The 27395-nt window shown below is 40.8% G+C and overlaps 1 protein-coding gene across 2 annotated transcripts in view; it reads left to right on the top strand.

Moving 5' to 3' along the window:
- UNC5C (unc-5 netrin receptor C) overlaps positions 1–27395 on the top strand; it is a 255608-nt gene that overhangs the window by 142400 nt on the left and 85813 nt on the right. For both annotated transcript variants that reach the window (XM_030492636.1, XM_030492637.1), the window contains exon 2: positions 19057–19278. In XM_030492636.1, the coding sequence (XP_030348496.1) occupies positions 19057–19278 (222 nt within the window). The remainder of the gene's footprint in view (positions 1–19056; positions 19279–27395) is intronic.

The raw sequence follows: 27395 nt of genomic DNA, 5'->3' as shown, positions 1-27395 counted from the left end.
TGTGCTAATCCTGGAAAAAATAGTTTAAAAAACTGTGCTCAATGTTAAAAAGAATCAACTGGAAAAATACTAAAATGTTCCCTCCCTTGACACATGCCCAGCTTCTGCATGCTATTTCGGTGAGCCCCTGGCTATTTCTGACTGCAGAGTATCTAGACAGCAGCTTGCATTTATCTTAGGCACCACTGGTAGAAATGCCGTTGAAGATCCAGCACTGCAGGTTGCGATGGAAGCTAAATATCCCGGGTCCCAGGTGGACTGGCACACAATGTACTAAAGAGAAACTTGTCACATATTCATTGCTTTTATTATCCAAGCCATAAAGATAAAAGTGTCTCGGTGCCTGCAAATACAATTCAAATTGTGATGTAGACCCAGATTTAACTCAAAGGGAAGCATAATGTATCCGTCTTATTCAATAATGAGAAGGAAATGGTCTGACACCCACAGGCTAAATTTCTTGAAGGGCTTATTTTAAAGTAAACTCATGTGTTAATCAGTGTATTTGCGTTGTCTCAGAGAGAAATGGTTCTTTGATCAAAGTCATAAGCTCATTATTGGTAGAAGGTCAAGTGTCTTCCATCTAGAAGTGTAAATATTTTGTTGCATTTGTGCCTAAATTCTTTAATTTTGGGAAGGCTATTGTAGACACATAGTCATGCCTTTAACTTCAAGGCTAAACTCACTCTGTTCTAGATGCAACATGAATGCAGTGAAAGGGCATCTTTGTCCCTGCCAGACTTTAAAATATTAAGGGGTAAAATAAGGGTGAAAGGAATAAAGATTAGTGGTACTATCCTATAGAATGGCTTGCCCGTGGTTACTCAAGTTGTCTGTGGTGGAGCTGGGATTGACCTCATAATCCCTGTGTACATACACATCTGTCATGTAGCTTGGCTTCCTTCCCTGCAGGACTTTGCAACGGGATTTTTGTTGTATTGGGCTGGACTTGCTTCCCATGTGAGATGTGAAATCTTCCTTTCCATGCCTGGCAGGAACATGGTTCACATTGCCCTCGCTTAGGACACTGAGAGCACAGGGAAAGCCAGTAAGGGACATGCATCAGGCACAAAGTCGTGCTCCCACCTACCTGGCGCATCCTTGCACAGAGAATTGAGATATCATTGCAGCGTAGGACACAGCTGTTGGTAGCTGTAATATAGCGTGCTTGCAAATTTCCTGGCAAAACTCATACAGTCAGCACACAGCATGCTTTACAGCAATGGTAATCAAATGTTCCATAATGATGTATGATTGAAAAAAAGTGCTGGCACTCCCGGCCCTGCTCTCACAGGTTCTTCATATTAATGGACAGCTTTGCCAATTTTCCCTCTCCACCGGAGGGGGGAAATTCATCCAGGCAGCTGGATTGCATTTAGTTTTGCAAACCTCAGGGCATACTCTGCTTGCTCTGGAGCAACAGGACAAGCAGTTCCGTACATTCACGGGAATATTCCTGATTCATTCCTGAAGTGCATGGGCTGCAGGCTGGGGATGTAATGGGGGTTGCTGAGAGCTCAGCACAAGTCATGGTGGGTGCCTGCTTGTAAGGATATGTGAAATAGCAGTGGCTGCAGCTAGCACATGATTTGTGGAGCACATGAAGACCATCTTCCATCTCCCCTGCTTCTATCAGAATTCTGCAGGAACTGTTCTCAGCACAGCTACTGGGGAGAAAAATAATAAGCAGCTCACAGGCTGTGTTGTTATTATTCGGCTGGTATTGACTGGCAGTACCAGGACACTGCAGAACTGTCTTTCTCTAGTTGTTAGCCGATCAGCTGTGACAGCCCTAATAATGGTTATGTCAGGAGGCAAGTAAAGAGATGCCACAAATGGATTGCACGTGTATAATTGCTTCAAAAACAAATCTGTTAATAAAAGGAGACAAGAAAATTGACAGGAAGAAGTGGCTTATTGCATGCTAATTTTCTCCGGCTTTCATATTCTCTCTCTCTTTTTAAATTCAATTGGGTCACTTCTTCTGGGGAGAATCATGGTCAGAAAATTGAATATGGGGAGAAATTCTATACAATAAATAATTACAATGATGTGTTTTTCTCAACAAGGATCAAGCTCAGGCAGATGGATTTAGCGCTAGAGCTGTTACCTATCTGATGGCTCTTTCAGATTACATTTACCCTTTTACAGTCCTTTAAGTTTATGGCAAAGGATAAGATGAATGGAGTGGCCAAGAGAACACAATATCTCTTGGCTCACGTGTCTTCAAAGGTCTCATGATGTTGTCGCACCTGCGTTATCCCTCTAGAGGAGACAGAAGATGCTGCAAGTTCTTGTTCAAAGAAATGACATCCACATGAAAACGCTTTTATTTTCCTAGCCCACAGACTATCAAGATCCATATGGGTGTTCCTGAATTAAAATGCTTTGCCTTCTGCACTATCTCAGGAAGGTTGCTAGTGTACATAAACAGCGGTATTTACAGAGTGTGTCAGAATAACTAATATATATGTATCTCTAAGCAGTTGAAACCTGGGTCATCCCAGAAATAAGATCAGGAAGCCCTGAAGCAGGGGGACAAGTGGAATGAATGGATATAGCTGATGAGACAATAAGGCTAGAAGTAAATAATTTGAGAAAATTGTACCAAATAATGAGATCAATGCTACTCTTGATGAAGGCAATAGTTTTCATATGACATTAGAGGAAGCAGCTGCAAGGCCAGTAAATACAAGCTCAAGAATGCCCATTTTGGTGCAGGTTTTTATTTTCCAGAAGGAAACATTTAGTTATTATTTCTAAAGAAAAGCATCTTTTATCTATATATAGCTAAATAGATATATACTCCCCAAATGTATTAGTCTCCCCAAGTCTCCAAACTGTCAGCTGTAAAGTGAATTGTTCTGACTGCAGTTACTGTGGGAACATAAGCTGGGGCCTTATCATGATGCTGATGTACAAATCAAAATCCTGTACCCTGCTGTAGCTTAATGGTAGAAATGTTGATGTATATGGACTGAGATCAAGATATTCAGGTAGTTTTATGAACTTTGTTGACAAACATTACTTTAGTTCAGTTACAGGCTGAGGTGTATTCTGACTTCCAGAATGTAGGTGAAAAAAACCAGCTGAACGGGACCTGTTTGGAAGAGGTGGGGACAGCAGTGTGGTTTATTCTTTGGTTTATTTCTGGTCTGAGGTTGCTGAAGATGAAAGTTCTTATTATAGTAGTCAAATGATAACCTGAGAGTTATGAAGTTGATTTGTGCTCCTGCTGGCTTTTTAATGAACACTTTTCTGTTACATGGATCTCGACACGTAGGCTGGTCATAATTTGTGGCCTCAGCAGAGAGCCCAGTAGATTGCTTCAGAGATAAGGTTTGCTCTTTTAAAACAGTCTAGTAAAGCTGGAAAAAATGCTTTAAAGGAAGAATTGAGTCTAAATTCTCTAGGCTATGACAAAAATCTCAACTCAGAGTGACAACCTTACCCCTAGAAATAAGACTAGGGATATCTAGAAGAGTGAAGACTAGGCTGAGATTTCAGAAAAGTGGGTTTGATTCCTGATTCAACCGTTTGCCAGTCTGACAGGGTCCCCATGCTGTAAAGAAAAAAGGGAAAGAAAAAACCCACACCTCTTTGTCTCCAAGATGCATGAGACCACTGCTGACAGGGAAATGGACAAGTTCTCTGGCAGGAGGGCAGGATTACCACGCACTTGCAAGAACTCCTCAATGTGTCTGTTTCTGGGTGTTGGAGGAACCAGCCTAGCATTTTTTCTAGTACTTAATTCATGCTACAAATACAAATTAAAAAAAAAATTATCAGGGGAACTGTTATTTTCAGATTTGTAAGGAGATACTAGAAATGGCAAATGATAAAAGCAGTAATACAAACAGGGAAAGTGGGACAAATATGAAGAGGTATTTGAGCAATATTCTTTGTTATTCATTTAACAAAGAGAAGACTGGTTTTATAGCTGACTGCTGTGATCTGTGCTAAGACAGTTTATGGCTGCACCATTTTTTACACTTTTCCTCAAGTTGTTTGGGGCTGTAGCATTTACAGTACATTATTTAAATACAAAGCATGCTTCGTATTCATGCTTTCCATAATTAAACATTCTGCACCGTGGCGTGGGGTTCAAGAGAGCAGTCACTGCATGAGTTCGCTCTGCATGAGCAGTGAAGAGCAACTTGCCGTACATGACAGCATTTCATCTCTGTATGACTGGGGACAGTAATGCACGAGCAGCAGGGGAAGGCATTAATCTCCTTAGCTATCCAGAAATGAACTGTCATGTACAGCAACTTGTTCTATGCTGCTGCCTAGTCCCTTCTCCTGCTTCCAAGATTACTTTTGCATACATTAAGCATATTCTTGGGGTAATAACATTTTTCCACCTGGGAGTAGCAGGCTGGGGGAATATGAAGCCAGAAGGTGCTGCAGTCCATGGGGGCAGGCAGTAGTGGTGGTTGTGGCAAGTGCAGAGGCTGTGGGGATGACTTAGGACATCTCGTCTCCAAGCCAGAAGGTCACAGGGTTTGAGGGGTGCTATGGGGGAGATCCTCAGGACTTGAAAGAAGCTGCTGTGGAGGAGGCAGTGGAGAAACTGGATGGTAATTTGTTATGCCTGAAGTGTGTGCGATACACTAGAGTGTGTCCCCAGTACCCTGGCCTATTTCCTGCGACACTGGCTTATGTGTAAAATAGTCCTTTCCAGTCGACTTCCAAACCATTTGGGTTTCTGCTCATCTGGCCAGAGCATAGACTGTCCTACATGGGAACAAAGATCCTGAAAGAGAACAAGTCACTTAAAAACTAGCTCCAGCTGTGACTAAATCGTGCAGAGCAGTCTAACATCAGCATATTGGCAGAGATTAATGTGATAATTACATAATAGTAATAGTGTTGGGTTTTTCGGGGGGGGGAGAGGCAAATTCAGGTTAATTTGCAGCGGTGGGAAATGCTGTGTTGATAGGGTGGCAATGTACTACATATTACCGAACAGCAGAGTTGGACTTGGGAAGGAAGCAGCTCAGCTAACAGAGATTTTGTTCATTAACAGGAAGTTACAGCCCAGACTCCCAAGGCAAAATGCTGACTGTCTTGCTCATACAATACCTGTTTTCAGCTGTGCTGTAATGTGGTTTGGCATCAGCTCTGAGTACAGTGGGAATCCAACCAAAACACACCCCTCGCTTTAAGTATTAGCAATGAGCTTCTGAGATTTCTTGCATACAAATTATTACCCAAATGCACAGCTGCTGCTTCGATTTAGATATTAATTTGATTGTGTGCTGGGATTTTGCCACTTAAAAGGAAATGTGCTCAGAGAATGAAATGGAGCCATTACAAATTACCTTTTTGGTGTAAAACCTTCACATACTATGGCTAATAATTAATTTATGTGTTGTCTACCCTTTCTGCCCCAAATCTTGTACAATCACAGAATGTGACCTTCTACCATATATTTGCAGATGTTTGATTTAATACCACTGTGCTCTGCTGATCACAAATTAGAAACCTACTGAATTAGGCTACCTAATGTCAAAATGAACTTGTGATATTCAAGCTAATTTTGCCAAATGAAAAGCAGAAAAAGCTGTTCATACTAACTGGAGAACCACTTTAAACTGTAGTCTCTAGTTAGACACTAGAATACAGCAGGATTACCTCTTGCCTTATTTAAATATTAGAATATTACTGCTATTACATGGATGGATGGATTTTGCATGAATGTGAGTAAAGTAAATCTGTAGTTAATTATTCTGAGGGTTATAAAAGTAGGTACAACTATTTCAGTTTGATGTTGGCTTTTGTGAGATTTCTGTCCTCAATTATCCTCTGTCTCCTCTTCTTGGCTATTAATCTTTATCCATTTGTAACAACATAGGGAGATTCCTGACCAGTTGGGTTTGCTGAACATGAGGTAAAAATGAAAGGAGGGGTATGGAATTAAAAGGAGGTGGAGAGCCTAGAGGCAAGAAAGAGGAGGACAAAAATGGAGAGTAAAAGGTAGGACAGAAGATCCAAGAAAAGGGATGAAGAAGGTCAGAGATGAGAAGACAGGAAGTAGGATTGAAATACATACATTTCATGCTCAAATCAGTCAGATAGCATAGGTCTGTGTTTCTCTAGTGACAGTGTTTATGATCAGGACTCAATAGATTCAGCTGGGGCTGCATATTGGTTTCCTCAGAAAGGCTGGGGATGATGGCGAGGGAGATTAGAGCTCTGATTCATTGCTCCCCAGCTTCAAGCTGACCTGCTGAGGAGTGCTGAGTTAAATACATATGATACAGCAATACAAAACACATTGAGCAAATCCTGCTTGCATTTCTATTACTCCTCTACAATGCTGCTTTATGTTTTGGATTGATTCATTAACATTGCTATGCTGTCTTTTTGAGTGCAGGTCTGTACTTTAAAAATCAAAACCAAAGGAGTGTATTTGCTTCAGGTTAGGGCCAAGGCTCTGGCACAGGCAGTGAAGTTACTTGTGCAGGGAGTTGAGGCCTCAAAGATTTATGGGTTTGGACTAGAGTGAGATACAGAGAAATGTGATTTCTTGGAATAATCTGAGGTATTATTGAATGATACCACTTTCTTTAGGCACAAGGGAGGTATAAATGACTATGTGTCCAAATACAGGCAGTGCACATCTAAAGGAAAGCTTAACCCTGGCTAAATGGTATCATCCTGAGTGCTACACAGTCTGTTAGCCCCTATGGTATCTGCAAGACACAAGTAGATCTCTGTCAGCGTTTCTTACCCCTGCTGCTAGAGGCGGTCAAGCTAGAAACACTTCAAGCCACTTCTTTGCTCTGTTTCTGCGTATGTGCTTTCAGCTACTGAAACACTATACTGTTATTATCTGGCCTGTAGTTCCAGTTTCGTAGTACTGTTGATTTAGTTCAATCCAATTCACAGTGCTGTTGAGAAACAACAACGTAACTTGGTAGCAAGGCTTTTGGTTCTCAGGATCTGAAGCCCCCCTTCCAGCAGCATTTTGTTTTGGCATATTAAGAGATATCAGTCCCTATAGGAACCTTACATTAAAAATTGATGTGGCAGACAAGAAACTATTCATAGTTAAGGAAGGGAAGCAAGTCAATGTGTGATAGACACAGGAGTTAAACTTCAGCTGCCAGTCTTTGAACATCAGTACATCTTTCCACAAAACATCAGTGGTGGATCTGTTCACTTGTGGGGGATTTCTCCACTTTAACTACCATTGCCAGTTGTAACTGAGTATTCAGTGATTACTGTGATTACTGAGTATTCAGAAGGTTTCATTTTCTTTTCCTTCCATTGTTCTTCCTGCTAGTGACCATGGAATGAACTTGAAAAGATTTGGAGGTAAAGCGTTAGGTTGGAGGCTAGGAGAGGTGACCATATGCTTTGTTGGTACTGGAGTTTTACATGCTGGGATCTGGAAGACGTCTGATGGCACATGTCAGAGCTTCCTACAGACACTGCGCGTTTGGTATCAGGTCTCAAAAGCTTCTATGTGAGCTATCTTGGGTGCTTCTCATGATGGAAAGGGTGATAGTTCACAAGCACTTGGGCTGAAGGTTGAGTTGCAGGTAAAGCAAAGCCAGGAGCCTGCTGTCTCAGGATGCTCTTTGAATTTTAAGATTTGTTTATTTTTGTAATTGTTACAAAGTTTGGGAATAAGAAATCAGCAAGACTTTGGAAATCAGTGTGAATGAAATTAGTCACTGCAGGAGGAAATTCCCAATCTGTAACCAAATACTTCAGACTGTTCATGGACTCCTGAAATAACTGTGTGGGTGTAGTCTGTTTCTGTAACTCACATGAGAGGGACTGTACTGCAGTTTCCTTATGTGGGCCTTGGGATCTGTCCATCATAGGTTCCAGCTTTAGAAAACAATAAGGTTTTTAATAAGGGTGTTAATGTCAATGGACCAGCTGCATTCTCTTTCCATCATCCTTCATTTGCTGAGTCTACTAATGGTGGGGTAGAGCGGCAAGGGGAGAGGATACGCTCTGCTGTAAATAAACGTGTGCTCAAAGAGGAACATTGTCCATGTGTCTCCTCAAATAAGCAGGCTCTGCATGGAGGATGATAGCTGATTAAATCATCCTGCATGTTTCCAAAGTAAATAAGCCTTTCTTGCTTTCATTTTCCTTCAGAGGGAGGAATACATTTCCTCATTTTTTGTGCTAAGATTTGGTTGAACACCTTATTATTAGCTTTATTAATATATATGGTACACACAGTCTGTTGTTATTTTCACAAATGCAACTGTGATATTGAAGCGGACCAGTGCTTTTCATCTGCTTACAAAGTCTCATGTATTTACAAAACCAATTGCTAGTCTAAATAAATAAATAAATAAATATCTGAATCATATTTCTGATCCTAGGCAGTAATCTGTGTTCTTCCATCTGGCTCCCTAAATACCTGGGTGTTTAATTCAATAAGAAGATATTTATCTTTTTTATTCCTTTTCTACTTCTTTTAAGGATCTTTTCCCCCTTTTCCACATCTTGTGCTCAGATTCCCAAGTTACCCCCCTCCCTTTCCCTATCTCCCCAGAAGCTCCTGCTTAGAATTTAGCTAATGGATTTCTAATTCAATTTAGATTTCTGCTGGGATAAATCAACCTCATACAAAATAATTTATGGTTCTTGAAAAATTGGCTGTGGATGAAATTAGGTAACTAGCACGAGGCAAATAATAATCTCATCAAGGTCCATGGAAAAAGCAGTGAGTAGGTAGATATTCATGAGGACTAATGTTAGTCTCTGGACAGCAGTCTCACCAGGATGCCCCTAGTCTGTGGAGAGAGCCCTTCAGAGCACCCAGCCTCAGGCTCCTGCTCCAAATCCTGCTCCTCAACCACTCTATCAGTACAGAGGAAGACCAGCAACAAAACTTGCATCAGTTCCAAGATAACCAGACTTTATTCCCTAATTATTTCATAAACATAGATCTGTTTGCGGTCCTTTTTGTAACGGTTGTTGGCTGTTTAGTAAATGATACTGACAGATATTTTGGAAAAATCTTGAAGGAGCAATCTGAGTACTGAGTTGTTTACTCAGTTCAAATGAGAGTGCTACCTATTAGTCTGCTACATCCATTTTGCAGATGGAACTCTGAACCTGAGAGAGTAGATTTCCCCAAGGTCACACAAAAATATGTATCCCCTGGGTCTCAGCTCAGTGCCTTAACCAGGTAGCCATACGATTGAGCTGTTATATTAGGTATAGGCAAGTGTCCTGTGTTTTTCAGGGATGGAGTGATTGCAGTAACTACATTTGCTGTACACTTCAGATAGCTTATGAAATCAGGGTCCATGACATCCCACTAGATCTCAGTTGTATTAATTGCGAGATTTTGGATCATCACTCTTTGCTGAGAAAGATGCTTGCACTGAAAGCATTAGAAATCTGTGAGCAGAGCTCTGCAGCAGTTTTAATAATGGGAAAAGTAAGAAGAAAAATAGCAATTCTTGCTAGAACCAAAGGATTGACATTTTAACCCTAACATAATGACGCAAGAAGCAAGCTCAATTATTAATACGAAACAACAAAAAAGCTAAGAAGACTTTTGCAAAAAGTACCACATTCAGTTACAGATCCTCTCTCAAGCTAGCAGTATGGGACTCCTTTCATTGTGCCCTAGCCATCAACAATAGGTTGCACAAAGATTTATCTATATTAAACCAACTTGTGCTGTGTAATATGATTTACCGCTGGCCCTAAAATCCATCTGCCTACAGCTCACAACTCTGTTTCTAGTATATAATAAAGCCTTAAGAAATCCTTGCACGAGAAAAAGTAGGCTCAATTCTTCATTTGTTCATTGCATTTGGGACACTGCATTTGGACTGTTGACATAGCAGAAGGACCTGAGTCTGAACTTCTCACTCTAAAAATACATACAGATTTAATTATCCTTGGATTTTTCCTGAACAGTATGCTTCGGACTATACCCAGGAAACTTTTTCCTAGTAGGTGTTGAGAATATATTTTCTGTGCTGTAAAATGCATCCTACCATCTAACCACAAAGGTTAAGTTAGGTCTTGTAAAAAGACTTTTCATATTATTGTAACAGGCACCAACTTTCATGTTCATGTAAATACGGCAGGCTCTGTCCTGTGTGACAAAGAGTGCCCGAAGGGGACTTGAGAATGAATAGGTTTAACGAAAAGTATTTTAGCCTAAGCCTTGTCCATCTTTAATTAGTTATCAGGGTTAAAGGAGGGGTCAAGAGCCTGGAGCTGCGTTAGGACTAATGTGTCAAAGGAAAGTGAAGCCTAACACTGGAGAGGAAGTGATGCTTCTCAGAGGTTTAATAATTTTTTGACCCCGTGTCAACCATTATGACTACTAATGGCAGCCGGGGCAGAAATGTTTCGAATTAGACTTTGCTTTGCAGGTGGTTAGGAGGGGATCCCCATGCCATCCTGCAGACCCGTCACAAGCTAGAATCCAAAAGGGAAAATACGTTTCAGTTTTACAGGCAGGACACAAATCTCTTGTTCTGACACTGAAGTTTTTCTGCTGTTTGTGTGTTGCACTAGTATCAGAGAAAACAGAACTAGCAATAACATTCAGCTAGACTGTTAGAACACTACCAGCAAACCATGTCTAACAGGAGTTGTGTTAATTTTGTAATCAGATTAAATTCCCAGAGCTCACACTTAAAGAATACAGTGTGTGTGCTTGGCAAAGTAACACTTGCATGTTATTCTCTGTGGTTTTGTTACATGACAGAGTAAGGGAGATTAAGTTTCAGAGTCTGCAACCCACTTTTGCTATTTTTTGTTTTAAAGCATGAATATTTTACTAGTTTTAAACAAATCATAGAATCACATAATTGTTTAGGTTGGAAGACCTTTAAGATCATTGAGTCCAACCACTAATCCAGCACTGCCAAGTCCACCAGTAAACCATGTCCCTAAGTGCCACATCTACACATCTTTTAAATACCTCCAGGGATGGCAACTCAACCACTTCTCTGGGCAGCCTGTTCCAATGCTTGACAACCCTGAAAGTCGAAAGAGAAAACAACAGGACAAAGGAGAGCAATCTTCTACAGGAGAATAATTACCAAGAAATGTCACTGATGTGATTTGCTGTTTGTGCAAGCTCTTTTGTTCTAATTTCAGGTGCTGTACTTGTGATACCCATGGCACAGTAACTGAGCCAACCTTGTAGTAGCTCAGAATTAATGAAAGTGTTGTAAAGAGGGATGGTGGCTGCTGGCACGCAAGACAGGGCAGCAAAGAAACAAGGCCTTTGCCTCTTCACTTGACATTTCACACTGTTAATGCTCATAAATCAGCCTCATCCCCCATGATTTGCCTCTATCCTGTTTTATGCATTATATGGTTAGGCAGCCTCATAATAAATAGTGCTTTCAGATTACTGCATTAGATTTCTTATACTGACAACAATTAGCATAAACCTCATTGCCGAACAGCTTGGTGCTTTTTGTATGCAACAGAGAATATTTTCATTGCCTAAATCTTACCATGTTCTCGCCTTTTTCTACACCAAGTCCAATGGCAACAGTACCTGTGCCATCTCTTGCATGTTTAGGCAGCAGCTAGTAGTCTGACAGTTTGTCTCAGGGCAGTGGTGAAGTTCTGGATGCAGAACCTTAAATGTCATGTCTGTGTATACACCTGCAATTTTTGTCTTTGATTAGCAATGGGATGTATAAAGAAATCTCTCTCCCCTATGGAGGTCTGCAGGAGTTGTTTTGAGAACGCATGTTTTGTCTTCAGTTTTCGTCTGACCTGATTGATCATAAAATTGCCATTAGCCTCAATAGAAGCAGAAACTTTAATTATAATTATGAAGTAAACAAATTGGGGGAAGATGTTTTTTTCCCAGACAGTAATATATAACTTGCGAGCTGCTTTATAAAGCTGGTACAGTCAGTGTTTTCCTCATCTAGACCTGATTCTTCTTTTCGTTAATCTGGTGCAAATTAGATCTGACTCCAGTGGAATTAATTGCTGATTACCAACAGTGCAGCTTACCAGGGTAAGCCAGGCAAAATACATTCCAAGCATTGACCTGAGAGAAGGGAAATGGTGCTATCAAAGCAGAGGATATGGAGCACAAGCTAACTGTTGTAGGTAACATGGTGGCACAGTGGCCACATTAGCCGTGGCCAAGTGATAACTGTTTACTCTTTCATCTTCCTTTATATCTGACTGTGCATCATTCACATGAGATAGGAGCACAGAGAAAAGTGCACAAGAGGAGAGGCCCCCACTCAGCGCTGTGCTGCCAATGAAACATCTCTGCTGTTGAACCACAACTCCCAGTCTTAGGAGGCACTCTGTCTAATGCCAGGCCGTGCACTGCTGTTGCAAGGGAAAGCAGGGCAGTTTCTTCTCCCCTTCAGCCCTTCCCAGCTTTCTGAGACAGGCTGGCTGGGGTAGAGTGGGCATAATGAACACTATTACTGTATTAGACAGTTCGTAGCCTATCTTCTCAGGATGTTCCATGTAAGCCTGTCATTGAATAATGGAAACCTCCTTCCTGGACTCGTTAGTTGAGCCAAAAATAAAAAAAATCCAGCCAATTTCTTATCTTAGAATCACATCGATTGGGTTTTTGAAAAGGCTCCAGGTTGGTGCCTGTGGTTGGCAGTGGATCGTGTATTGATGCCCATGCCTCTGTGGATGTTGCAATTTTGGTAGGGGTGCAGGAGAACAGGAAAGGATGTGTTTGGGTTTTGTTTGCTAAGTGTGTGTTTGCTGAGGAGGGGAGGCTTTTGCCAGCAGCCTTCTGATCTATACGTAGCCCCTCAGTGGATATGTTCCTTGTTCTCTAAGTGCATGCAAAGCTTGGGTTTAACCTCCTGGGGATGTGTGGTTAAGCTGCGATGTGCTAGGAGGGTCTTCACTGAGCTATGCAGGTGCAGGGGAAGTTCATTCCTCTTAATGTTCTTTATTTATTTTGTTTCTGTACTGAAGTCATCCCAAAAAGATTAACATTGCATGTCCTGTTGATTTCTGTATGACTTTTCCCAGACCATGCCTGCACTCTGCTTTCCCTGCCAAAAAGAGCATTTAATTTTTGTGGGTGCTCAGTAAATTTGAGTCTGAATTTCCCTTGACCTTGCTCCCATGAGAGTTCAGCAAGGTTCAGCAAGCATCTGGTTTGTGGGCTGCCACAAAACCAAGCCTCTTCTTCAGGCGTGTAAAGCCCTGCAGTGAATTCAGCTACAAGCAAGTGGATGCCAGCCTCCCAAGCTGGCCAAATACTATGCTGTTATAAAATTGCAATCTTCCTGGGCTATTTGCTGAAATCTTCTACTTTTGAGATGCTGAAGAATAACATATGATTGTCTTATTGCATGCCTACCTTGCAGTCAGCTGGAGGTAGGGCTGACAGAGAATAAGTGCTGAGAAAGCCACCCTCTTCCTCCTCTTTACCCAGGACAGGGCAGGAAAATGTGCTTTCTCTTTCATGGCATGGGCTGCATTTTGCTGTGCCCATGTCCCTGTGTGATCTCCAGGGCTGAGGCAGGATCAAGAGGTCCCTCTGATATAGAAACTACTCAGTAGTAATTCTTAGAAAAAATCCTATTTTCTCCCATTTCTCATTAAGCTTGGCCTAATTTTGCATTCATAGCTCCATTGGTGTTACGGGGCTCTAAGGTGGAGGCGGGCTATATGGCATACAGGATTTTTTGCTTCCTTGCTTCCCATTTGGTGGCACCGTGATACTACATGCCCTTTCTAGGAGGACAGAAAACCCTGAGACCAAAGGACATCCAGCTGAGCAATTTTCCTTTCCTGAAAACATGTTCACTGTAATCCAAACCCTTGTCTCCATCCTGAAAAGCTGTTCTACTGAGCTAGCACCTGCTGTTAATTTCACAGTAAACAGTACTTGTTGCTCTAGAAAGCTTTTTAATCATAACATGAAAAAAACGTGAACAAAAATCCCATCCATACAGTCAACTTCAGCTGCCTTTCTTGCAGTGCATGGGGAATGATCTTGCCGAGTGATGGGCATCCAAATGCAAATGGAATTAGCTTTGCAGCCATTCATTTTAAATTGCTCTTGAATCATTCTGAAGTAACTTCCATTTGAGAAGAATTTGCTTCAGGTCTCGCACAAAGAGATAATAGTCCAATATATTATGGTCTAAGCAATAATAGTTCAAATCTCGCAGTTCAGAGATATAGTGAGTTATATGCTGGGTTGATGAGAATTAAAGCTTGATATATAGTAATAAAACTAGTGATCTAGAGATGAATAGATTGGTGTATGGAGCACAATATTTTCTTGCCACAGATTAGAGCAGGGATACTAGTCCATAAAAAGGGAAGTATACCATAAAATCTCCTTTTTCACTTGTTATGCATGAAGAGCTACAATATGTACAGTCCTATAAACAAATGCATGAAAAGAACAAAGACCTTCCCTAACATCAAATCTTTGCCTGGCTTTGGCAAAGATTTGTTTTACCTTAAAATAAACCTGATTTAATATTAAACTACAATTCCTATGTGTGACAGTCCATGCCAGCTTTTATCAATGCTGATTTCAGTGGCACTTTACCTGTTCCTATAGATTTTGCATTTAACTTGTGTTTAAAAAAATATATATAGTTGTCAGATATTGTAGAAGGCAAATAAAAAAGCATATCTGTATTTGGGCCAGCAACTAAAATAAAAATTCCAAATTAATTTTATAGATTAAAATGCCTTTTTAAAATTTATTTTCGTAATATGAATAAATTGCAGGAGTGAAACCAGTTTACTGGTACCATTAATCAGGTCTTTTTGTCTTGCTAATATAAATCTGTCAATAACAACAGATGGGATGTACACTTTATTATGTGAAAATAAAGATGAATGTGACGTACTGCAGAAGTAAACTTGCAGCTCAAAGTTACTGAACACAGAAGGGGATTTGTTACCACAGGGGAGAACGATGTGTGCCTCGCATTTGTGTTTGATCAAGGTTGTAAGGGGAACTTGCTGCACATGACATTGGCATAATGATTGGAAATCAAGTATGTGAATTTTTAGTGTTTGTTTGTATTTACACTCCCAGATCACTCCCAAATGGTTTAAATAGGTTTTTTCCTCCAGACAGAAGGAAAAAATGTCTATCTACTTAGGAGAGTTAAATAAGAGAGTTATAAAGTTTGCTGCTTTGTTGCACCACTGGGAGATGAACATTTTTAATAACCAGTGATAACCGTCAGGAAGATTCAGATCAAAGTCTCATTATAGTGATGGAGCACACAATGAGAGGTAATCCCCATCCAAATTACAGAAACAGGCCCAGCAGGCCACACAGTTATAACAAAGTCATCCCTGAAAAGCCGAAGTCAGCGTTTGGTCTTTGTATAGACAGAGGAATGACCTGTCTTTAACTAGAGCTGGTCAGGAGAAACTTTGATGGAAGTATTTATTAGGTTGTTAGAAACAGTGGCCTCGTGAAAACACAGATTCATGAGATTGCTTTGGTGTTACCAGAAGTTTGTTTTAGAGAGAGTTGCAAAAAATCTCAACATGGTCAAATGTCCTATGTTGTCATTTTCAGAGATAAATATCTGTGTTGGATTTTTAAGAATATTGTGGTTTATAATTACACTGACATTGTAATTATGCTCGCATGTTGGTGCAAGCATTACAATGGAAGCATAACAGCCTATCAGTCTAATTACAAAAATGAAATGCAAGGCTTGGATCCAAGATGTGTAGATGAGGCCCTCAGTGATATGCGTAGTGGTGGTCTTGGCAGTCCTGGGGTAATAGTTGGACTCGATGCTCTTAAAGGTCTTTTACAGCCTGGTTGATTCTATGATTATATATGTGTTGGTTCAAAACCCTGCCCCAAATCAGCATCCTAAACCAGCCTACAGCCATGCCTGTTGTGATGGGCAAGCCATCATGAGGGGATTTAAGGTTCTTCCTCCTCAGCCCATCCTCATCCCCAGAGGCAAGTACCACAGCCTGGCACAGGGGAGCTGTGGCTGCACACCCTGTCTACCTGTAGATCACAACCGTGCAACTTCTGCTGGTGGTGGCTGGCATGCCTGGGCAGCCGATCACATCTATTTGGGGAATGCAAGGAACACCAAGTGACTTCCCACCATGATTCACACAGGCTGATTAAGCCGCCTCTGACCTTTCAGCAGTGAATAGCAGGAGCAAGAGGCCCTGAATGCTCATGGAGGTAGGACTAGCTTTGCAGTGTGATTGGGGTTTTTCTGCCAAACCCAGTTGTGATCATGTTTTGGATGGTCCTCTTGAGAATCTGCTCTATTAAAAAAATAACTCCAGTGTTGCTACTAATAGCAACAATATGAATGCAGGGATTGAATGAACATACTACAGTTTAAAAAGAAAAAAAGATCTTTCTTAGCTGCTATTTTATATTTATTCTAAAAGTGCAGATTTTAAAAGCCAGTTTCCAGGGTCAAGACAGCCTCTGCACACTCTGTTTGTGTGACACTTTGTGAATAGCTTCCATCTATGTCCCTAACATTTAAGAGCAGTTCAGTTGCCTCTCAATCGCAATGAGAAAGAATGTGGAAGAATAAAGCTGGGCTTTATTATTGCTTAAAAAGAGTAAAGTGGAATTATAGAAAGAAGCCTGTAAGAAAACTGGTTTGTACCTGACTGCAGGATGCCAGGCTGGTGGAGAGAAACAGCAATCACCACAATCAAAACGTGAGATTAGGTTGTACTGGGCAGTACTGTGAATCCACTTTAAAATAAAAACAGTATTTAAACTGCAGAAGCAGTTACCTTCAGGAAGAAAAGCCAAAGCCCACACACATTCTCCAGGCTGATTAAAGAAATTATTTTACACCCCACATTTTTTCTTCTCTGCAGCTTGCTAATCCCTCCTTTTAGACCTTCTAGTTACATCTTTGATAAGATGCAGTTAATTGGTCAGGCAGTGTAAGTATTGTCATTGATAATGTGCAGAAATCTAGTTGTGAAAATAAATACATTTGTTCTTCCAGTCACCAGAAATTAGTGAAGCAGTACTTGTTTAATTATGAAACATATGTGTGCTTTGTTAGTTTCCATCTGTCTGCTCACTGATTTGCAATTAAATGACCAGAAGAAAAAGATACGTCCTGTGGCAATTCAGAGGAAATGATTCATCTCTAATGTTTCTATGTAGTGAATGTCTATGGAGCAGCATGTGTGAGAGGGAGACAGAGGGAGTGGGGAAGAGAGAGAGATATGGATAGAAGGGTATGAGGAATGTTGAAAAGCCTCTTGCTTCGGCTCAAACATGTTTTGTTGTCATAAAACAAGATGTGAATTCCCATTAACTTTCTGTAACTTGTCTTTCTCTTTTGAAAAAAATGGGGAGCAAAGTGGAGCAAGGAATAAATACCTAATGGGGAGAGGAAATGGGACTGCAGAAAAGGAGGCTGGTGTGGTCAGTGTAAAAAGGCAACTGCAGAAAAAAAGAAATGATGGGAAAGTGATAAAAATTCTATCATTGAACCAGTTCACTTCTACTAATTCTCAGAGAGTGATACGGTAATGAGTCAAACCTGTTACTCTTTGCAAAATGAAACATCCAAAAGGGCAGGAGTATTTTTAAATCAATATGAAGGGGGGAAAAAAAAGTTGGTGAATATATGTTCTCTTCAGAAATAGTTTCACAAAAATCTTTTGCTGTGTAAGGTATTTCCATCACTGATGAAGATGAACAGTCTGCCTCCCTTATAGCTACATGGATGGGTACCATATTACCTTCTTCCCCTATCTTCTTCATCTGTTCGTGTTCTTTCATGTCTTCCTGGAAGAGCAGTAGCTGGACAGAGAGTGTTTCATGCCCCTTGCAATTCTGGACACAGCCTGCACAGGCATGTCTCGGATATGGGGATGTAGCTATCTGACATTTCGTCTTCATGAAGACCGGCAGGGAAAAGATAGCCAGCCATCTGCCGTATTTTTAGTTTGATGTTCTGTGGTGTTTTATTGATCATCAGCAGTGTCCATCACTGTATAATGGTAACTGTTTCAGAGGCAGAGAGGGGGAAGTCTTCAGGACTGTCAGCTTGCTGCTGGTGGATCTGTCAGTAGTTGGTGCCCCCTGCTTTGCTTCTGAGAGCCTCTTCATGTTCTTGTGCACTGATGGCAGGTGGGGAGGTGGATGGAAGAGGGTTAATTCTCAGTTGAATGGGTGCTTTCCGATGTGTATGACTTCCTTTGCAGAAAGAGGCAGAGGGGTTGCAAAGGGGAATTTGTGAAGAGGGAGGGAGAGAGGAAGGGAAGTATATGTGTTAGGTGTTTTCAGGGTTGCCTCCAGTTCACTGGATTCTTTTCCTCTTTCTGCAGACTTCTTACATTGACTTTATTGATTACCAGCAGCACTAGAGAGGTATAGAGGTTCCTTACGTCAATAGCATGCATCTGTGTTGGCTCAAAATGTCACCATCGCACAGCTGCTCTGCCCCATGTCCCACCTCCGATTCCTTTCCATAGCAGAGACTGCACAGACCAGTGTGCGACAAAGGAATTAAATAAAGCATAGCTTGGTACCTTCATTAGCAGTCTTAGCAAGAGAGTCAGGGTATGAACAAAGAGGCGCAAACTGAACTTGCATTTAGTTGTTTGCCCTTAGAGCAGATTTCAAATTGCTGATCTGAAACGAAAGGCACTATTTCCTATTTATACCAGCCTCAGCCAGTGCTAGCTATGTGCATGCACTTGATTAAACACTGCGATAAGTGTGTGTGGAAAGTGTGACCTTGAAGCCTCCAAAAGTTTCTATTATTTCTTTTTACGGTTTTGCAGGCAACTCTCCCAAGCGCTAACATAATGTTTTATCGCTGGTATTGCTGCTGATGATAACAAAGGACCATTCCCAGACATGTGAATGTGCACATCCCTGGCACATCACACAGAGGAAAGAGAGCTCAGGATGTGAAGAATAATTTCTTCTAGTCTGAAAACACCAGTGCATTTAAGCCTTGGTGTAGGAATGCTCTTAAGATAACATTTTCTAAAAAACCTGTGCTCCTTCTGAAACTTTCAGAAAGCGCTTTTGTTTGCCAGCTGAATTTTAGTTGTTTCATTTGTCCTTTTTTTGTCTTTTCTCTACAGATGATGATTTCTTTCATGAACTTCCAGAAACTTTTCCATCTGATCCTCCAGAGCCATTGCCCCACTTCCTCATCGAACCCGAAGAGGCTTACATTGTGAAGAACAAGCCTGTGAATTTGTACTGCAAAGCAAGCCCAGCCACACAGATCTATTTTAAGTGCAACAGTGAATGGGTTCATCAGAAGGACCATGTGGTGGACGAGAGAGTAGATGAAACCTCTGGTGAGTTTGTGTTACATCATGGAGGGCTGAGATGGAGGGCATTAATATCAAGCCCACTGCTGTAGTCTAACAGATACTTCATATGGCAGCTACTTTTCTTCACTTTTGATTCAGCTTTGAATTCTGTATCTGGCATTGCTGAACATTTGCTGTTGTAGCACAGAGGTGGTTTCTGCATCTAGGTCAGTTAGTAAAACATAATTGTAGAGCACCCTGCCTGAGTTTGAACCAATAAGCCAGGAGACCATGCACAAACAAAATGCAATTGCTTTCTCAGCCAGGTCTACTCCCTGTTCACTTCCTCAGTGTCACAAATTCCAGTGGTTGCACTGTATTGTAGTCATAGACCAAGAACCACTTTCTCCCCAGACTGCCAAAGAGCAGTTGGGTTGTTCCTAGAATGATGTTTTCCTGGGGAGATTCAAGAAAAAAAGGAGAAATTTAATCAGCTTTCAGGAAGAAAGCAGCAGAAAGCACACCTGGGCACAGTTTAGAGCAGTGTGTTGATCCAGAGCAACCACCTGGGTGTGTTATTCTGTTACACTTTTCTGCCTGTTCCATAGGCCCTGTAGGAAGGAAAAACACACTAGGTTAGCAAGGAAAATAATAATAAAAAAAAAAAAAAGAAGCCAAGAGCCTCATCCTTCCTCAGTCAATACCAGAATGAGGTTTAAAAACTAGAGTAGTAAACCAGCATAAATCAAAGATATGATTGTTCCCATTTGGGAAGGCTGGTAATCAATAGAGTTTGTGTCATATGCAAGGAGAGAAGCAGGACTTACTGCTGTTTTGTTGGCTCTGAGAAATAACTGGATACCAAGCAAGAAGGTACCTTTCATATGGGAATTACGCCACCACTTGGTCTAATTAGTTAGAAAAATAACTCCACCAGATGTCTTGGAAGTCTCTTGTGAACTGGGTTTTATTTGTTTCAGCTCATTTATTTGCACAGAGATCAAAAGCATAAGCTTTTAATGGTACTGTGGTACACTCAGCTTGAAAAAGAGAAGGTGGGTGTAGGAAGAAAAGCTGTAGAAGAAAAGCTGTAGAAAAAAAGCTGTATTAAACTTTGAGCCTGTTTATTTGTTTTTGAGAATTGGCTTTTCCAACAAGTTGACTGCAGCAGAAAAAGTCAAAAAAAAAGGAATTCTTGTTACTTAAGACATCATCTTCTTTTTCATCCATGGGAGTCCACTAGAATGAAGAAGGACGGGCAGGAGGGCAGCTATCACTGTGTTAATTTTTAAATTTTTATTAACATCAGCATTCAGAAACATGAAAATGTTTCACTACACGTGAAATTTTTCATGGAAAATTCATTCTTTTTTCTCAAAAAACTTAATTGTAGAAAAACTTCATGATGCCATAAAGCAGATTGTATTCTACAAATGTCAAAGGCCAGCCTTGAAGAGTTGCATCTGAATATATTAGAGGACAAATATTTTGCATAACAAACAGCAGCAATTATATGCAAACAAAACCCATATCCAGTTAGAGATTAACATAATCTACTGGCATCTGAGGGCGGGGAGGACGGTGTCAAAAGCTGTGCATATCAGATTTTTAGCACAAGAGCTTCAAAACCCATCACATTAGTAGCTTGTTAAAATGAAACTGTCATCAGAACCTAAATTTGTTAGTCAACCTGGTTGTTGCAGAAAGGTTGGTTAAAGCATGGTTGCAGTGATTGTGTGCCTTCTGGTAAATGGACTGAGAATCTGGGGCTCTTAGCACATAGTTAGTATGGAAATGGGTAAATAATTTATTTAAGGTAGTGGTAAAATAATATCTTCTTCAAAGCAATGGAAGCTCAGGAAAATACATCCATTGCAGATGGATCTGGAGAAAAAGTTGCAGGAGACAGTGACTGTGAGGATTCATTCTGGTGCCCAAAGAAGAAGGTATCAGCTTAACAACTTGCACCAGTCAGGCTGGCAAAGCCCTTTGATTCTACCATTTTTGAGGCTATTTTGGTTTCTTTTGCTATTTTTGGCTAGCTAGCACAGTAGTTGTAACTGAGGGCACACCAGTAGTGACTGTGTTGCTCAGAGGATGGCGTGAGGATGGCGTAAGGATGGCAGCCCAAACCTACACTGCTGCTGGCTTCAGGCTTTTATCCAGAGAGGCTGGTGAAATCAGGTTAGGTCTAGCCTTTATATTGGTAACCCAGGGCTCAAAGGGATCTCGGTTACACAGTGTTTCTGGTGGGTCAGTCATGTAATCCCAGCAGCTGGAAGCTGGGTGCTTTCTTCTTTCCTTACATTTCACTGTTCTTAAAGTCTGTTCTGCCTAAATACAAAGAAAAGCACCATGCTGAGGTGATCTGCTGCTGCTGTTCTTGAACCAGGCTTTCTCTTACAGTGCTTTAGGTAGAAAAGCAAAGCAAAGGAAAACAAGACAAACAGACAATAAAATATATGAGAGGAAAAATGTAAAGGTCACCTATGCTTTCTTTTCTAAAGGACAGGTAGTCAGGAAGAGGACTAAAATACAGGTGTGATGCTAGTGGTACATCATCTTGGGATTGTAAATGATGCATGAAAGAGAGAAATAGGTTTTGATTTGCAAAAGATTATGTGTTCATGGACTTTGAGCCTGTGCCCTGGGATGAAATCTATGTAGAGATGATTAACTCTTATGAGGCAAATTTGTTTCTGTCATTGATAAAACCAGAGACAACAGCACGATAGCAGTGGTACCAGAGATGGAATGAGAGTGCAGCAAGCTCTCGTTGAAGAGAGCTGCTAGATAGAAATGTTGAATATATTAAGAAGGTTAATTTTTAAGAGAGGAAAATAAATATTCATGTATTTTTCCTATATATATTTTTTTCTTTGTAACAGAGAGAAGGTACAAAATAAGAGTTATAGTTACATGCACTTTGCGCTGTGGGATATTGCTGTAAAGAACACGCACAGGAACTCTGTGGGAGTTGTTGCCTTCTGGTTGGAGAGGATGAGAATAGTGATAGTGACAGTGTGTTCTAGTACCACTTCATTTAATTAAATTAGCCTGAGGAGAGAGCCTTGCAAAAAAAACCCTGCAATGGTTGAGTCTGAGAAGCCAGAAGCTTTACACAGAAGATCATTACATTCTGCTTCTTAATCCTCAGACTCACTGGAATTTTTCTTCTTTATGGAAAAAGCTAAGCATTTTCATAAAGAAGTCAGATGCTTTGAAAATCTTTAGTGCACATCTTTGACTCTTTCATTTCCTATGTTTGTAAAACAAAGGGCAGGGCATGGTCTTTTTTATGTTTTTATGGAATATTTTCCCATTAATGTGGAAAAATATATGTAAAGAATAAGAGCACTGGTTTTAAAAGACAAAGGTGAAAGTTGTTTTGAGGGAACACGTTTGCTTTTATGGCTGACTGTTACAGAAGATAACAGCAACAAAAGTAAATGGAACCCTGCAGAACTGATGCTTTTGGGGGCAAGAAAGTTCTGTTGTCATAAGGCAGGAAGCTCAGTAGCATCAATAATTATTAGAGCAATTTGTGCACATTTTCCAAATTACTGTACCTCTGAAAATGGCTGTGGCAAAAGATTTTATTTTGTCCGCTTTTTATGGAGAAATATTTTCAGACACACACACCAATCCTGCAGTGGTGGGTGAATTGCAGATACATAGAAAATCGTTGTCCTGCACCCTTTTCATTTGTCCAGAGGGATTAAATGTTAAATCAAACCCCACATCCCAGTGATACAATAGAGAAAAATCAGGACCACAGGGACCTTGTTTTTTTCTTTTCAATTTGGGTATGCATTGTCATAGTTTCTCCATGACTGTTAAGGTGAAATGATCTATAAAACCCTCTTGCCCTCTGCAATGCCAATGACATGTTCTTCTCCTCTCTCTTTCAAGCAAGGAGAAAACAACATTTGGAACTCTTCTAAGTGCTAATTAAATAGACATATTGGGCAATTCAGCCAGCATTATTGTTTGCCTACACTTTCTGTCTTCTTTTGCTGGATGCATAGGGAGAGGAGGGCTCAGGGAGTTTGCTGATGACCTCCTCTGTGTTCCCAAATAGAAGCAAGGTGGAATAAGGACTCTTGAGCCTGGCCCGAGACCCCAGTTAATGCAAAATGAACAGGCTTATATGTGCAATCTGAGAAGAAAGGCATGCTGAGAGAGGCTCAGTTAAGGAGCAGGTGAAGTCGCCAACCCTTTTTCCCCACGTCCTGTCTTCAAGCTCTCAGAAAACCTAATGTCCCCCAGGAGCACTTGTGGTGCCACCCAGCCTTCAGCAAGGATGGGTGGCTCCAAGGACTTTCCCTTCAGCTGTCCCTTCAGCTTTCTGCCTCCCCACAAATCAATGAAAATGACAAAATTAGAATCTGTCTCAGAATAAGATTTTTGTCTGATTAAGAGTGTTTATCAAACTGTACTGAGGTGGATGAATGTACTCTTCAGACAGAAATCTTAGACTTCTTTGTTTCAGTTTCTTTACCTAGCCACTTCTTTGATTCCTGTCCTTGCCTCCCACCATTACCTTTCCCCATGAATAAGGTATTTTTGGATGACTTGCAGATTTGATGAAAGGAGACTGAGCTTTTGACATAGGGTCAGCATTGATCTGGCAAATAGGAGGCTGTTACCTTAAGCAATGGGTTTGGCAGCCTGTCGAGAGAGTAGGTACCCAGCTAGCTAAGTCTTTAATAGATCACCCTCTCAACAGAAAGATCAAAGATTGATGTCTGCCCTTTTGCCTTTAAAACAGCTCTTACAAAAAGCTGCAGTCAAGACAGCAGCGGGGAAACCTTCACAGTGACTGTTTCTGATCTTCTGGCACCACGTACAGAGGCAGGAAAATCACTTCCAGCACATCATGCTCTGTCGCTTTATCTTCCTCTCTGTGTCTACATCCCATGAAGGCCATTTATTTTGGTGTTTGTGGCACTAGAATTTAGAAGACTGCATTGCCCTCATGACAAAAGTCACATCAACTTGTTTGAACATTGTTTAAGCTGGGATTTTGGATTATACAGCTAAGTCCATCATACAGCCTCTCATTTTGGGAAGTTGTGCTCATTTGTCTTACCATGTTTTGTAAATAAGAAAAGCTACTGTTTCTAAGTATAGCACTTTGAATACCAGCATTGAAGAACCTAATTTGGGAGCCCAAATACAAAATTGAAGTGCCCACTTCCTCCATGTAAGCACAACTCAGGGAGAGGAATGTGGAGGGGTAATGTTTTACTTGTTTTCTCTGAGCCACAGATCTTCCTTTCCTTACTGCTGTTTTCCTTCTCTGCACATCTTCCTTCCTTAATCTCTTTTTGCTTCTTGACATGCTTTAGCTTTCTAATTCTCTATATTATTTTTCAAGAGTCCAAAAGATAAGGAAAAAAAGCTATTTTTCTGAACAAATGTGGCCAGTATCCCTGTTAACTTCAGTAAGCAGATGACAAGTGATCCTAAATGCTGCAGTTATACTTAGCCTGCAATATTTTGACTCTCTGGGGTAGAATACCTTGGGGTTATGTTAGTAAGGGTAGCCACATATCATAAATAAGGATTGTTTTCATTCCACTGTTGTCAGAAGTCATTTTATTTTCCATTTATCATTGGATCAAATCCATTACAAACATCAAGCAACCTGATTCAAAACAATTATTTCTCAGCAACATGTTGCCAATTTTTAGCTGTGTTTCTTCAGTACTCTGCCCTAATCCAAGTCATTTCAAGAAAATTTAAAAATGTGTCTGTGTATCTCTTCTCAAATGCTTCTGTTAATAGTTTTGAGATGTGGGTTAGAATTGATACTACAGTCCATTTTCTTTAGTAATTCAAAGTCTGTCTGCTCTTTGAAAGGATGCTATAAGCAAAACATGTTTGTACGTATAGTCTGAAAGGCTGCAGCTGGTGCAGAAAGTTGCAGACAACTCTATTTCTCCAAAGAACCGGAATTCTCGCAGGAAATATAGGCTGTTTACTTACATAAAAGTATATAAAGGAACCCACACTTTTTTTCCTATGATGTGACATTCAAGTTGCAGACATTTTTGAAGTCACTTGGGCTGTCTCTTCTCTGCTTATTACTCCCCGTGGCCTGATGGGCAGCTGTCATAGGGAATAGGAGCCCTGTGCCCATCACGACTCTCTTCTTGCAGTTTGTGTCTTCAAAATCAGCTCCTGGGGACGTGGTCCCCAGCACACCCAGATCAAGGGAACACCCGGCAGCAAAGCTGCTGCAGACATTTCTTGGAAGCAGGCAGAGTTTCCACTTTTATCTTCAGTAAGTAGTGTATTTTGATAGGGAAAAAGCTGTTTTGGAAGCTTCAGAAGAAACACAGAGAGACAGAGAATCAAAATGTTCTGGTACATAACTTCAAAATGGTGGTTAGTTTTGTTGGAGTGGAGAAATCACTGAGGTCAGTCCTGACCTAAAGAAAGGAAATAATCTTTTTGTGTACAGAATAAGAACACTGCGTCAGGTACTTGCTTCCAGAGGGAAATATGCTTATAGGCAACACAAAACCACCCCCCAAACCCAGAGAGATTATCTTGTGTATAGAAGACTGCAAAAGACTTTGTGGGTTTTGAATTTTACTACTGAGTATAGCTTTCACTTATAATACAAGTATTAACATATCATTAATTCCTTATTTAATCAAACTGTTATATGTGGGGGTTTTGTCCCAGTCTTTGTGGAATGCTGCTTCTAGCTCTTAGACCTAGACACCTTCGTTGTGTTCACAGCCATTGACACCTGCCTGTTCTTCTAATGCTGCCCTTACCACCAGCTCTTTGCCCTGCAGGGTTTCGTGCCCAGCCACCTTTATAGACAGCAGCCTCACAAACCTTCTGCCCTCATGCTGCTAAGCTGACCAAGGAAGACTTAGCACTTGCTCTGTCCTTCAGGGTATTCAGGGATGCTAACAGGAGGGCCCAGAGGGAACTACTCTTCCTGCAAGTTAATCCTGCTCGTGCTCTTCCTCTGAGCAATGACATGCCTATGGGAAAGATCATTTGCCTATTCCAAATTGTGTGTGGATTCACCATTTATCTCTGTGCAAATCACTCAACGTCTCTGTTATTTACCTCTGCATAGTGCTTTGGGATCAAAAGATAAAAGCTTTAGGGTATTTATTCATTTCTTATTGCAGCATTAACTTCCTATCTGCAGCTGTTTGCCTCATTGTCCTGAAGGTTTCCTGTGGACTTCTAGAAAAACAAATCTGAGACAGAAAATAACGTTATTTAAAATAATAAGAGGAGGCATATGGATGTTTAGTGAATTCATCTGAAGCATTTGAGGATACCCCTCTGAATATTTCCAGCCTACACCTTATCACTCTCCAAGTTCTTCCTTCATTAAACCCTTTGTTACACATTCATAATCTCATTAATTCCCCAAAAGACATCAGATATCAGTCCACCCACCACAGCTTCAGACTAGCCATGTCTCTGCACCACAGTGCAAAGTGCTTTTTCCATCTATGTCCTCTGGCTCTTTTGGAGCCAAACGCCCTTTGCGTGGGATCTGGAGCCCCTGTGGTGAGGGTGGTCTGGTGCCTGGAAGGCTAATAAATGTTAACTTGGTTTGGAAGTGAGTCCCAAAGGTTAGTCTCCATCCTGCATCTGCTGGCCTAAATGGAAAACAACTGTTTTTTGGATACAGGAACGGCATAAAAGAAGAGCAGAGCCAAGGTCTTCTTGTGCTGTCAAAGTGCTGCAGTCGGTAGCACTCCAGCAGTGCAAAGGCAGGAACACTTGCATCCTATAAATGTTGTTTTTTCAGTTAATTAAATCTGAGAATGAGTAGGATTGATAGGTTTGGTTTGTTTGCAGAAATCCCTGAAAATATTCAGAGAAATAGCAGGTCAAAATTTTACCTTACTTTTTCTTCAGTGAGAACAAGTTATAGTCTGATGCAGCCACTGAAAATATGGCTAATGCTGTTTAGAGACTTTGGGGTTTTGACTGCACAAGACATTTAAGTGTTATTGTCTTGAGTCCCTTGTTGTCTGTGTAAGCTCGTATCTCAGATACTACCTTTGTAGTATCTTCTACGTTTTTCCCTATAGCTCCTTAGACAGTGGAATCATTCTCTGAAGAAGAATTCCTATTACTTATAACTACATTGAAGAATCCTTTTTTTTTTTTTT

Source organism: Strigops habroptila, chromosome 7, assembly GCF_004027225.2.
Source record: "Strigops habroptila isolate Jane chromosome 7, bStrHab1.2.pri, whole genome shotgun sequence".
NCBI lineage: Eukaryota > Metazoa > Chordata > Aves > Psittaciformes > Psittacidae > Strigops > Strigops habroptila.
Note: the sequence above shows the minus strand (reverse complement) of the source record. Positions and strands in the feature narration are given on the sequence as shown.